The sequence below is a fragment of the Sorex araneus genome, chromosome 5 (genome assembly GCF_027595985.1).
Source record: "Sorex araneus isolate mSorAra2 chromosome 5, mSorAra2.pri, whole genome shotgun sequence".
Lineage (NCBI taxonomy): Eukaryota > Metazoa > Chordata > Mammalia > Eulipotyphla > Soricidae > Sorex > Sorex araneus.
This window is the reverse complement of record NC_073306.1, coordinates 192,682,743-192,695,787: the sequence shown is the minus strand read 5'-3', so window position 1 is coordinate 192,695,787 and position 13,045 is coordinate 192,682,743. Positions and strand designations below refer to the sequence as shown.

Below are 13,045 nucleotides of genomic sequence, written 5' to 3'. Positions count from 1 at the left end.
ATAATCATTCTCTTAGCCAGAGAGTGAAGTGGGTAAGTGCCTTGGAACACAGTTGATCCAGGTTCAAATTCCCAGAACACCAAGTACTGTCAAGAGTACTGAGCACTGTGCGGTGTGGCCCAGGAAAACAATAACAACAGTAATAATAGTAATTGTTCTTTTTATGCATTATTATAGTAGAACACATATATTAATAACAACATGTCAAAAAATACAAAGTAGTTTTAAGAATGATTATTTTAATATGATATGCATAAGTATTTTCTCCATTTTTGTTCATCTGTATTTGATAAGGAATTGGTTTCGTGAGTAGTGAAAATCTTTCTAAAATTTCAGAAATACATTCAAATTTTTTGAAGTCATTTCTAATGTGCTCTTTTTAAGCTATCTTTCTCTTTCCTTTATAGCAAAGAATCTTGTTCTTGCAGGAATTAAGGTAAGTATCCTTAGTAAGAATATAATTTTTTCCTTATTAATAATATAATATTGTTTACTTGTTATTCTTCATCTAGCATCAAAAGTTATTTCTATGCTGTATTTTTCTCTTTTTCATATTTTTTTTTCAGTTTACTTTTTAGGGACATATTTCTGGTAGGTCTACTTACAGTTATGTGCTGTGACATTGCACTGAGGTGCCGGGGGCCAGGTGGTGGTGTCTGGGCCACACTTTGTTGGCCTGAGAGGATGGAGGCTTGATGTACCAAAGATTAAACTCAGGGCCTTAGACATGCCAGACTAGGACTCCACCTCTGAGCACATCCTTGATTGCTACTCTTGTTCTTTTGGTGGCCCAGTGATGGTCATGGCTTACCTCTGACCTCCTGACTTTGTATTCAGGGATTAGTCCTGGCGGAGTGGGGAGATTATGTGGGGTTCCTTACCTGTTGTACTCTCTTTGGCCCCTACTTTCTTCTTCTTCTTAAAAAATCTTCCTATTACAAAACATTTTTCACAAACATAAAGTAAATATTAGTGTGAACATCCGTGTACCTGTCACACAATCATAATCCAAAAGCCACGCATATCAAGCTATAGATGGATTATTTCATGTATCTCCTTCTAAGTCCTCACTGCTCGGACCAACAAATTATTCAGATATAAATATCAGACGTACTAGTATGTCTTCCTTAAACAGTTTAGTACGGTTCTAAAAGATAAGGGCCCTTTAGAAAACATAACCACAGTACTCCAAAGTTTAACAACTTAATCTGTTTTCCTGGGTCAGAATTGAGCACAGTTGAGCTAGTGTCCTAAGGCGAGACTAAGGGTGTCTCACAAGGCTGTGGTCAGGGTTGGCGGTGCTTGCAGCGCTCTCCAGGCTAGATTGAGAGTGCTCTGCTTTCCAGGTTGACTCGTGTAGTTGTAGAGATAATTCCTTTCTTTGTCTACCTTAGCTTCCGGGTGTTGGTTGGAAGCAACTTTCAGTTCCTTGCTAATGCCATCTCCATGGTGCAGCTCATAATCTGACACAGTATTGTCAGAGTAAGCTAGCAGGAAAATGAGAGACAGTGACAAAATCTTTTATTAGCTATTCTCTAAAGAGACCTTCTGGCATCTATAATGCATACATCACTTGATCTAGCTTATTCTGAAGGGAAGAAGATTATACACAAAGGTCTGATTCCTAGGAAGCAAGAAACTTTAGAGCCATTTTAGGAGCCTACCCTACTATGTTACCAAATACTAAAAAGAGTTCAAATTTTCCCAGTTTTCTTAATTTGATGGTTTTCAAAAACTTGTTTTACTCCTATCAGCATCTAAAGTTCATGTACTGATTTCCCTTGCCTAATTTTTTTTTCCCTTGCAATTTTTTTGATGCCAGAAACCAGGTCATTTATCAAATATACTTCTATACTTGTATTAGTATGGAATTTAGGTTTAATATGTATCACAGAACTACTTTCTTGGGTGATACTGGTTTTTTGCTCTCAGTGGGAAATACTATTCTATAGTCTCTTTGAGAAATTAACAGTCAATAATTGCCAAGATCCCTCATTTTGTTAAAGACAGTGGCACAGAATTCCTTTTCATTCGTTAACTGGAGTAATGTTTTTGAAAAAAATTCTGTTTTTATTTGGTTTCATTAAAATATAATATGTACATGTGCAAAAGTCAGAACACTTCGCTTTTCCCTTTTATTTCAAAGTACATGATTTCCTATCATTTCCCAATAGTGAGTTGTGTGTATGTGTATAAGCATGCATGTGTATGTGTGAACACCAAAGTAAATACAGATTTAAATCTATTTCAGGTAATTTTATTAATGCTGATTGTTTTGTCTGTGTAATTTGTAACTTTAATAGATACTTTGCTTACTTTCTTATTTTGAAGGCACTTACAATTCATGATACTGAAAATTGCCAACCATGGGATCTAGGAACCAACTTCTTTATCTGTGAAGATGATATTGTTAATAAGAGAAACAGGTGATATTTTGGTGTATTACATACCATTTCTTTTGTCTTACAGTTGTAATGTATTTTTGCATCCCAAACACTATTTCTAGTCTAGAGAGATAGTTTAGAGGTTAGGGTACAGATCTTGCATGTGGCCAGCCATGGATCAATCCACCACGACACATGCTACCCTGAGCATTGCCAGGTGATCCCTGGAGGCCTCACAGCAGCACAGGCGTGACCATGGTGACTCCTGGCTCTGGAGAGCCAAGCAGTGCCACTCCTCTCACTGAAGCATCAGCAGCAGATGGCCAAGAAGCACCAGAAGTTATCCCCAAAGCCCCTGAGCAACGCTTGGGAGGCTCTCCCATACCCGCCACTCCCCCCAAAAATAAAATAATCTGTTCAGTCACAGTTGCTTTGTTTGTCACTATATTCATACTACCACAGATAAGTAAGTATAACATCTATTATAACTTCATAAATATAAGAATTTTGTCAAATATTATATAATAGCTTTGCTCTCTAGTAATGAACTTTAAAATTGTTTAAAAGGGGGTCTTTATTACTAAATCATGAAAAGACTTGAACTGGGAGCTTTATTTATTAATGGCACATTTAGAAATTGTATGGTAGTATATTACATCTCAGTATTATATAGCTAACCAGAGATCATTTTTATCCTCCTTTTCTCCCCTCTGCTCCCTCTGATGACATCAACCTGGTATCTGAAAGGACTGGGTGTTTTGGCACAATAATTACAAAGATCACTTTTTTTTTTTTTTTTTTTTTTTTTTTTTTAGGGCTGAAGCAGTACTTCAACACATTGCAGAGCTAAATCCATATGTTCATGTCACATCATCTTCTTTTCCTTTAAATGAAGCCACAGATCTCTCCTTTTTAGATAAATACCAGGTTAGTACTCCAATTTATATTTATATTGACACATTGCTGATAAATCATTAAGTGTAAATATGGGGTGACTAATTTAACCTAGTTTATTGAGCAGAACAAAAAGGTTTCAGGTTAAATGCTTTACATCAGAACAATATATTTAAAATGTTCCATTCAAGGGAAAGCCAAAAAACTTTTGATGGGGCAATTATTAGTCTGCCATCTTTACATTTTAAGAAACAACTTTCAGGAGCCAGAGCAGTAGTACAGTAGGTAGGGAGCTTGCCTTGCACATGACTGACCTGAGTTCAGTCTGTGGCATCCATATGGTCCCTGAACGCTGCTGGGTGAACCCCCCACCCCCAGCCCCCCAAAAAAGACATTCAACCTAGTAATTAGAGCAGCTTTGTTTTTCCCATATCTGTATGTGACTTGGCTGTTGGCTTTTAGCTTTTGTTCTGTGAGCTTCAACTCTGGATTCTGGACTCTGCTCTATGTCCCTCTCTTCTGGGACTAGAAACTCCAAGAGATGTTTTATTGCTGTAAACAGGAATGCAAAGGGATAGTCCATCCATTCAGTCACATTTTATGCTCCTGTTCATGTCACTGCCATTAATATCCCATTGGCCAAAGAAGTCATAATATCCAACCCAAAGTCCAGAAATATACACTGTGTTTCTTCCTAAATCAATGAACAGAATGTGATAATCCCCATTACAGAGGAGTTAAAAGTATGGATCAGTAATTGAATGCATCTTGGGTAAAATTCCTTAACCAACAAAATATCTAGCACCTTGATTGTTCTAACAGTAATCATACTATTTCCTGTGATTAAGTCATGAAATAACTTATTTGGAAGAAAACCTGGTGTGTTTTTTCCCTCTTAATACCTCTGGTCCTCCTATGAGTATATGTTTGTTTGATTTTCCTTTACACCAAGTAGTTTTTCCAACTCTGTACTTGACTGGGTTCAGCTGGATTCAACCAGCTATCTTTCAGTTTGGTTCCATCTACCCAGAGGTACTAGGTGGTTTGCAAAGTTTCAGTTCCAAAGACTTCTCCTTCACACACAAATTAAAAGTTCAGTCTGGTTTCTGGTGGATGTGGGGAGAGGGGCAGAAGCCAAATAGTACAGAGGCATCAGGCAAGGTCAGAGGGAAGGCATGATAGTTTCCAGACCATCCCAGCTTCTCTTCCACATATTCACAGAACCAGAAACTCTTAAGGCCTTGCAGGATTTTTACAGAGGATTCTTTATGCAAGCATGGATGATTATTTAATCATCAGTGTCTATTGTTGTCTTGAATATCTCCAGCCTCCTCAGCCCTCACTTCTGCTCAAAATAAATGAAAGATACTGCTTTTAAACCAAAGAAGACTGTTGTTGTTACTTTCAAGGGCAGGGTTACCTGTGTTAGCAACCAAGTTTCTTAGAAATTAATGGTCACTCTAGCATAGGCACGAGACAGGTACAAGGGGTACAGAAACAGGGTAAAGAAAACCCTCCTCTTTGTAAATCTGTGCCCAGAGTTGTGCTCTCAGTGATAGGACAGATGAGAACAATTTTTGCCCAGTAGCAAAAGAAACTCTTCTGTTTTGTCTTGTGCTCTGAAGAAAAAACTATTTTCCCTGTGATTCATAACTGTTGGTTACCCTTAAGCAATGTGGAGAGCAACTTTATGACTATGTGTGGTCTAAAACTTCCAAAACTGAAACCAAATGTAGCAAATGAGATTGGACTAAGTAATATAGAACATAAAAAGTAGTATTAAGATGATGATACTCTGGGATGCCAGGTAGTAAGGAAAGTAATAGGCCATGATCAGGAAATATTTTATTTGTATACCTCTCTTATTAACCCAGGCTCACATCAAAATTTCTCTGGTGAAAAGAAGTTGTGAATGTAAAAAGTTTAAGAAGCTCTGAACTTGGGACTGGATAGTCCATCGGGGAAGGCATTTGCCTTGCACGCGGGTGAATCCAACCCAGATTGGATCCCCGGCATCCCATATGATCCCTGAGCACCACCAGGAGTAACTCCTAAGCATCACCGGTGGACCCAAAAAAGAAAAAAGGAAAAAGGTCTGAACTAGACCATGCTTGTCCTGTAATTTATAAAGCCTCTTTAAAGATAAGGTCACAACTGAATAACAAGGTAGAAGAGTACTTTATATCAAGATTTAGTAAACAAAGCAAATAATTAGGCCTCCAAGAATTGCAAATAATATAGTTACTAGCTAAAGGCAATAAAATAATGAAGTTCAAGATGACTAAATACATAGTAGGAAAATAAAATGCATAAAAATAGTCAGGTAGAGGGACCAGAGTGATAGCACAGTGGGTAGGGCTTCTGCCTTGCACCTAGCAGGATATGGTCCCTGACACCCCAGATGGTACCCCGAGCCTGACAGGAATGATCCCTGAGTGCAGAGCCAGGAGTCAGTGCTCTTGAGCACCTCTGGGCTTTGCCCCCAAACAAAAAAGTGGCAGAGAAGCAAATAGAACTTACGAAAAATTTAAACTCAGTGTAGTAAATGCTACATAGATATATAATTAAATTACTATATTAGGGAATTGTAATAGAAATCTGAGGATATTACTGAGACTGCAGAAAATACTTTTAAATCAAATGAGTGCTTGAATTTAACAAAAATCTTGATTTGGGGGATTGAAGTTCTTGAAAGAGAACATTAGGAAAAGAGAACATCAGTTTATGACTGAAATTACCAGCATTGATGAAATCAGATTCCATGTGTGTAGGATTTAAATTTTGATTTTACCCTCTTTACAAGCCTATGGCTGTTTCTTGGAAGCTGCCAGAAGTAGGATTCCTGGGTGCAAATAAGGCTTTATTACTTAGAGTAATAGTGTCCTGTTTGCCTCTTGCCATCTCAGATCTTACTGTTGTAGGACAAAGAACCCAGTGGGTTCCTATGCACATAGAGGACAGCAGAGAGAAGCACTGAGTCTAGGAAACTGCGTATAGTTAGCGGGGGACAAGACTGCTTTTAGTTTCAGAGAAAGACATTACTCGTTATTTGGATTTGCACAAGGCAAGCGTTTGACAGTCCTGAGAAATGAGCCCAGTAAAGGATGATCAGCCACTTCATGACACCTTGTGGACATACTTAAACAATAAGTGACCCGTGGGGGTGTATTTATTGACCAGAGGCACCACTTTCTGAGCTAGATGAGAGGAGGGAAGTGAAAACTGGTGGAGGGATTGATGTTGAAATATTGTGTCTGAAGCCCAATCATAATTTTGTAACTTCTTGGTGACTTAATTTTTTTTTTAATAGAAAAGAAAAATCCACACAGGGATAGTTGTCAGAAAACTTAGTTTACCACCTAATGGAGACCTGAACTTAAGAAATTCTTTTGACAGATCAGCCTAGTTCTGCTTTCGTGACTTGATAGACAGTTGACCATGTCATATTTCACCATTATGAATCTATATTACTTATGATAAAATCCAAATATAGAGCCTCTTTGTACTTATCTCATGGGATGATCCTGAAAAATTGACATTGAGGTCTAGAGAGATAGCACAGAGGTTAAGGCATGTGCCTTGCCTCTGAGCAACCCCAGTATGATTCACATATGGTCCTTCAAGCACCATCAAGAGTAATCCCTGGGCACAGCCAGGAGTAAGCCCTGAGCACCACCAGGTGTGGCCCAAATGCTCTCTCTGCAAATTAAATATTGAAATATTGAAAATTGTAATTTGTTAAATAATAAAATAGGTTAATTTCACTAATACACAAAGCAAAGATTTCTTATTGATAAACCAGTTGATTCACAGAAGAATTTTTTCTTTTTTTTTTTTTTTTTTTTTGCTTTTTGGGTCACACTGGGTGATGCTCAGCGGTTACTCCTGGCTCTGCACTCAGGAATCACCCCTGGCGGTGCTCAGGGAACCATATGGGATGCTGGGATTCGAACCCGGGTCGGCCGAGTGCAAGGCAAACGCCCTACCCGCTATGCTATTCCTCCAGCCCTGATTCACGGAAGAATTTTAGTGGATATCTTTTAAAAATGTGGTCACTGCTTCTTTAAGCTAACATTAAATTATTTTGTTGGATGGGAACAATAGTATAGCAGTAGGGCAGTTGCCTTGCATGTCGCTGACTTGGGTTTGATCCCTATCACCACATATGGTTCCCCCGAACCTAGTCAGGAGTGATTTTCTGAACACACAGCTAGGAGTAAGCCCTTGGGTGTGGCCCAAGAAATGTGTGTGTGGGGGTATTATTTTAGTGATTAAGTTAGTGTTTCCATGGCAGTGATACATAAAACAAATGCCACATAGAAAATTTAAGATTTGCCTCCAGTAGTGAATCCTTCGTTGATAATGAATTTAATATGGGCAGAATTTCTCTAAGTTTTATGTTTGTTTTTACTTTTGCTAATTTATATTTCTTAGGATAATTTGTTAGAATGGAGTACAACAGGATAGTACTTTTTTATTTAATTATTTTTTTTTTTAAAAAAGAGCAGCTGTAATTTTTAACAAAATGCAAACTGATGTGCCTCTGGTTCTAAGTTGTATATTAATAAAATACTTCAAGATTTTCTAGTCTTTATTCTTTTCTTCTCATAGTGTGTAGTATTGACTGAGACTAAACTTGGATTGCAGAAGAAAATCAATAATTTCTGTCGTTCTCAGCAACCTCCAATTAAGGTAAGTGTTGCTTTGTAGTGATGTGTAGTTAACCAAAGGAGAATTACTAGATTTTGTAGCTTTTTAGTTGGGTTTTATGAAAAGCTCTTTATTTGTTGTTTGTTGTTTGTTTTCTTTTTTCCTTAAACAAAGCTCTTTTTTTTGTAATATGAAACTAGTCACAATACTTTTTAATTTTATGATATTCATTACCTGTGTTTAATTAAGCTAAAGTAAGGAGGAATTTAGATTAGGAATTCAGAGCCAGGAGTGCGAAGAGCCTTGGCTCCTCCCAGGCCCAGCAGTGCTGGCTTGAGGCAGCCCTCGAACTCTGCCAGGAGCCACCCCCAGCACAGGGACATCAAGACAGAAGGGCCAGAAATACTGAGTTAGTCAGCTTAATTATAGGTGATGGTGGTGTCGGGAGGCTCTTGATTCTTTTTTTTTTTTCTTTTTGCGTCACACCTGGCGTTGCACAGGGATTACTCCTGGCAGTGTTTGGGGGATCATATGGGTTGCTCGGAATCGAACCCGGGCCAGCCGCATGCAAGGCAAACGCCCTACCCGCTGTGCTATCGCTCCAGCCCTGGCTCTTGATTCTTTGAGCAAGTACTTATTTGAAAGTCTGCTCTGAATCTGGTATCGTTCTAAGCCCTAGAAATATACTAGTGATTAGAACATGCAAGTTTCCTACTTATGAAAATCACCTGTCTGCAAGGGAGATTAAGTGACAGTAAGTAAATTAAAGCAGGTGTGGTAGTTTCAGGTCCTATAGAGGAAAAAATATAGAATATAGAGTATAGTTTCTTCATTATAGCAGGAGAGGAACCAAAGCACTACATAGTTTCAGTCCGATCCCTATGAGTATATTCAAGGCAGTTGTTTTTTGTTTGTTTCTGTTGTCTGTTTTATAAAAAGGGTTTTTGTAAAGTAGAGGGCAAAGGGAAATAGCTCTCAAGGAGGGGAGGAAATGTAGTTTAGGATCAGGGTCACCCATGACACTTTTCAAGGGCTAGAGCACTAGCTCCACATGGAGAAGCCCCCGGTTCTGTCCATAAACGGATGTATCTCATTTCCTTGTTTCCTTTTATATCTTAGTAGTGATTATAGTCTCATTTATATAAGCCTTTTATTAAGCTTATTTCCAGTTACTTGATTTTTTTGAGGCACAATTTGCAACTGGGAATTTTTAGTTTTCAAATTTCTGCTTCATTGTTTGACTGTGGGAATGCCGTAGATTCTGGTGTTGAGTTTGTAGTTTGCCATGTCAGTATACAAATTTATTGTATCAGAATTTTTTTCTAGCATCTTTAGAGTTTTCCAAGTAGAGTATCATTTCATCTGCTTAGAGTGATAATTTGACATATTATTTTTCAATCTGAGTATTCCTACTATCTTAAACCTGGGTCAGCTGCATACAAGGCAAGCACCCTTTCTGCCATACTATTTCTTTGTCCTCACAGAACCTTTCTTAAGTTATAGATAAACTTCAGCTTCAATTTTTATCATTTACAGTTCATCAGTGCAGATGTATATGGAATTTGGTCACGATTGTTTTGTGATTTTGGAGATGAATTTGAAGTTTTAGATACAACAGGAGAAGAACCAAAAGAAATTTTCATTACAAACATAACGCAAGTATGATTGTATATGTATAGTTGCTTATTCGTATGGTTTTTAAGTTGATGCGAATTGTATTTTTAAGAGGTTATGTCAGTAAGATATAATAGGTAGTATCTTTCACCTGTTTTAGAGTGTTTTAAAATTATTTTTAAGAGAGTATTCCTGTTTGATTGAATTGTATTATATAACAAGACTGGAATATTAGCGTATTCTGGATTTCTTTCTAACTTGCAGAGTTGAGTAATTGATAGATCATCATTTGCCTATGTCATAAATTTAAATTTTTATCTATAGGAATTGGAGAGTTAGAATAGCAGGTCAGGTCCTTGCCTTGTACACCAGTGACCTGGGTTATATGCCTGGTGAGGCATATGGTCCCTTGAGGCCAAGCATCAGTGATTGATCTTTGGAGCAAAATGAAGATTACACCCTGTGCACAGCCTAATTCGGCCCAAAATTGTTTTTAAAATAAAGTGAATTTTTTTCTTTTTTTTTTTCTTTTTGGGTCACACCCAAGGATGCACAGGGGTTACTCCTAGCTCATGCACTCAGGAATCACTCCTGGCAGTGCTCGGGGGACCATATGGGGTGCTGGGAATCGAACCCAAGTCGGCTGCGTGCAAGGCAAACACCCTACCTGCTGTGCTATCGCTTCAGCCCCAAAAGAGTGAATTTTTTAACCACACTTCTGTATTATGTAATCCTAATTTTTGTATTCCCTATATTAAAGGAATCATTATGACCCATTTATACTGCTTTTTAAAAATTTAATCATTTGCTTTATTTGAATAATATACATATATGCACACATGTATTGATATATAGGTACATATTATTGTAGCCAGTACCAATTATTGTAGTCATTTTACACTACAACTCAGAAGAACCAAATATGAGGGAATGCCACAAACTTTGCCTGATAGGTTTTGTTCACTTATCCTTTTGCTTGATTTTTAAACCCAAACCTTTGTTATTTCTTTTTCAGAAAACTTTACTGAAAAATATTTCTGCTTTACAGACTAGTTTATTCACCTTTTCTTAAACAGCCTTTCTGTATTGTTTTATTTTTTCCTGAGTATATCACACTATTAGAGCAAGGTCCAAAAACAGTATGGTATTTAACGGGTGCTTTGTTTTGTTGAATAATACAGGAAATATAGGAGTTATCTGTGAAAATAAGAAAATGATATAAATGTTCCCATTTCATTTACCTGCAATTTTTTTTCTCCTTATTAAGGTTCTAGTTTATATGTAAATTACAAATTTATATGGGGTAATAGTAATTTATTATTATCCTAATCAGCAAGAGAGAATTCTCATTATATAATCTATGTAATCATAGTCATTTTACTAGGGCTTGTGTAGATTAAATTATCACTTACTCTGGGGCCTGAGCAGTAGTACAGTGAGTAGGGCATTTGCCTTGTCCACGGCCACCTGTGTTTGATCCTCCGCTCCCAATTGTCCACCATGCCTACAGGGTTGATGGGCCCTGAGCACAGAGCCGGGAGTAAGACATGAGCACCACAGGGTGTGACCCAAAACCAAAAATTTTTTAAAGATAACCACTTCTTCATATTTTGCATAAATTAAATATAATTTCTAAATTCCCTTGTCCTATTTCATCTGTGCTCTTTAGTTAAAAGCAGTTTTTTTCCCAATTTTCATCGTGATAAGTAGGACTGCACAGTAATACTTCAAATGAGCAAGCTTTATACTTGAGACTTAACAAATTTGAAATTTTCATCTTTATAAAAATTTACCCTTCTAGCATTTGTCTATTTTTCAGTTGCTCTTTTTTAATGCACACTGAAATTTTTATAACATGACTTTAAACTTAAATTGGTTACTTTCAGTGTTTTTTATAAGTCATAAGAATCTTTGCATCAGTGAAATATTTAATTGTTGAATGTCTACAATCCCCTCCAAACTTAAAGTTACATATTTTTAACATAAAAAATAAATTGATCACAGTAGTTGTGACAGTATTTTTTATAAGACTTTTACTGAGAAAAGAGAAGGAAGTGAAGTTTGGTTGTTTTGAAAATGACCATGATAATATGATCATTTGTGTTTTAGATTTGGGATTTGCATGGAAAAAAATGCATGAACTTGTTTTTAGTAGATTACTCTTCATTTTAGGCTAATCCTGGCATTGTCACTTGTCTTGATAATCATCCTCACAAACTTCAGACAGGACAGTTTCTAACTTTTCGAGAAATTAATGGAATGACAGGCTTAAATGGATCTACACAGCAAATAACTGGTAATTTGGTGTTTTATTAATTCATGTATGCATAGTTATGATTTAGCACATTTGTAACTCAGGTACAAAGTGTTGAAAACTCAATCAGACATGATCCAGTTGTTGACCTAAAAACATTCAATCCAAGTGAGATGTTAATGTTAGATAGTAATATTATAATATTATACAGAGGATATAGGTATACAGAAATAGATACAGAAATCTATCTTTAGCAGGGAAAATTACTCAGTGTTAGGATAGTAACAGTGGGGACAGGATATCTTGATTTTAATTTGAATAGTGATTGGCTTAGAAGGATGGTAAAAAGAATATTTTATTCAGAGGCTATAAAAGACAACACAATTGATAAAAATTCCTATTTTGCACCAAAAATTCTTTGGCTTTTGAGTGCTTTTTAAGATAGCAATAGATTGGTTATGAGACTGTTTAGAATACTTATTAATTGATAGTTATTTTAAAAAGTTTTTTTAAGAACTAAAATAATAAACTATTTGAAGTAGTTAAAAAAATGTATGCTCTATCTGTTCATCTTTACTTAATGAAAAGGTTTGTGAGAAGAGGAGGCTTATTGCTGAATTTTTGAGCCAGCATGTGGTTCAAAAAGCAATTGAAGATCTTTAGAGTGAAACATTTTCTGCCCACTTGTAAGTTGCAGTCTGCTTTTCACCCATTGTATTTATTGATTATCCTTCCAGGTTTAGTGTTTTCTTATATTTTGTTACATTATGAGGAAGCAGAACTGGAGTGATAGCACAGTGGGCAGGGCGTTTGCCTTGCATGCGGCCGACCCAGGTTTGATTCCTCCATCCCTCTCGGAGAGCCCAGAAAGCTACCAAGGGTATCCCCCCCACAAGGCAGAGCCTGGCAGGCTACCCGTGACGTATTCGATATGCCAAAAACAGTAACAGCAAGTTTCATAATGAAGATGTTACTGGTGCCCACTTGAGCAAATCGATAAACAATGGGACGACAGTGCTACATGAGGAAGTATACTGTAGTGTTGTCCTTTGCTTTTTAAAAAGATACTAAGATGATCTTTTCACATCAGTAACTAATGAAAAAAATACAGCTATGTATTTTTTATGTTGTGAATAACAATATGTGATTTTTCAGGGAATAATTTTCATTTTGATTTTGTATATTAAGAATGAAGTTAAACATTTGCTATATTTAGAATCAGACTCTAGGAACTTTATATGATACAATT

The 13,045-nt window shown here is 36.8% G+C and overlaps 1 protein-coding gene across 1 annotated transcript in view; it reads left to right on the top strand.

The window, feature by feature from the left end:
- UBA6 (ubiquitin like modifier activating enzyme 6) overlaps positions 1-13,045 on the top strand; it is a 76,288-nt gene that overhangs the window by 18,333 nt on the left and 44,910 nt on the right. Inside the window, exons 4-9 of the mRNA XM_055139718.1 lie at positions 408-436; positions 2,332-2,426; positions 3,200-3,311; positions 7,890-7,970; positions 9,465-9,587; positions 11,715-11,838. Coding sequence (XP_054995693.1) covers positions 408-436; positions 2,332-2,426; positions 3,200-3,311; positions 7,890-7,970; positions 9,465-9,587; positions 11,715-11,838 — 564 coding nt within the window. The remainder of the gene's footprint in view (positions 1-407; positions 437-2,331; positions 2,427-3,199; positions 3,312-7,889; positions 7,971-9,464; positions 9,588-11,714; positions 11,839-13,045) is intronic.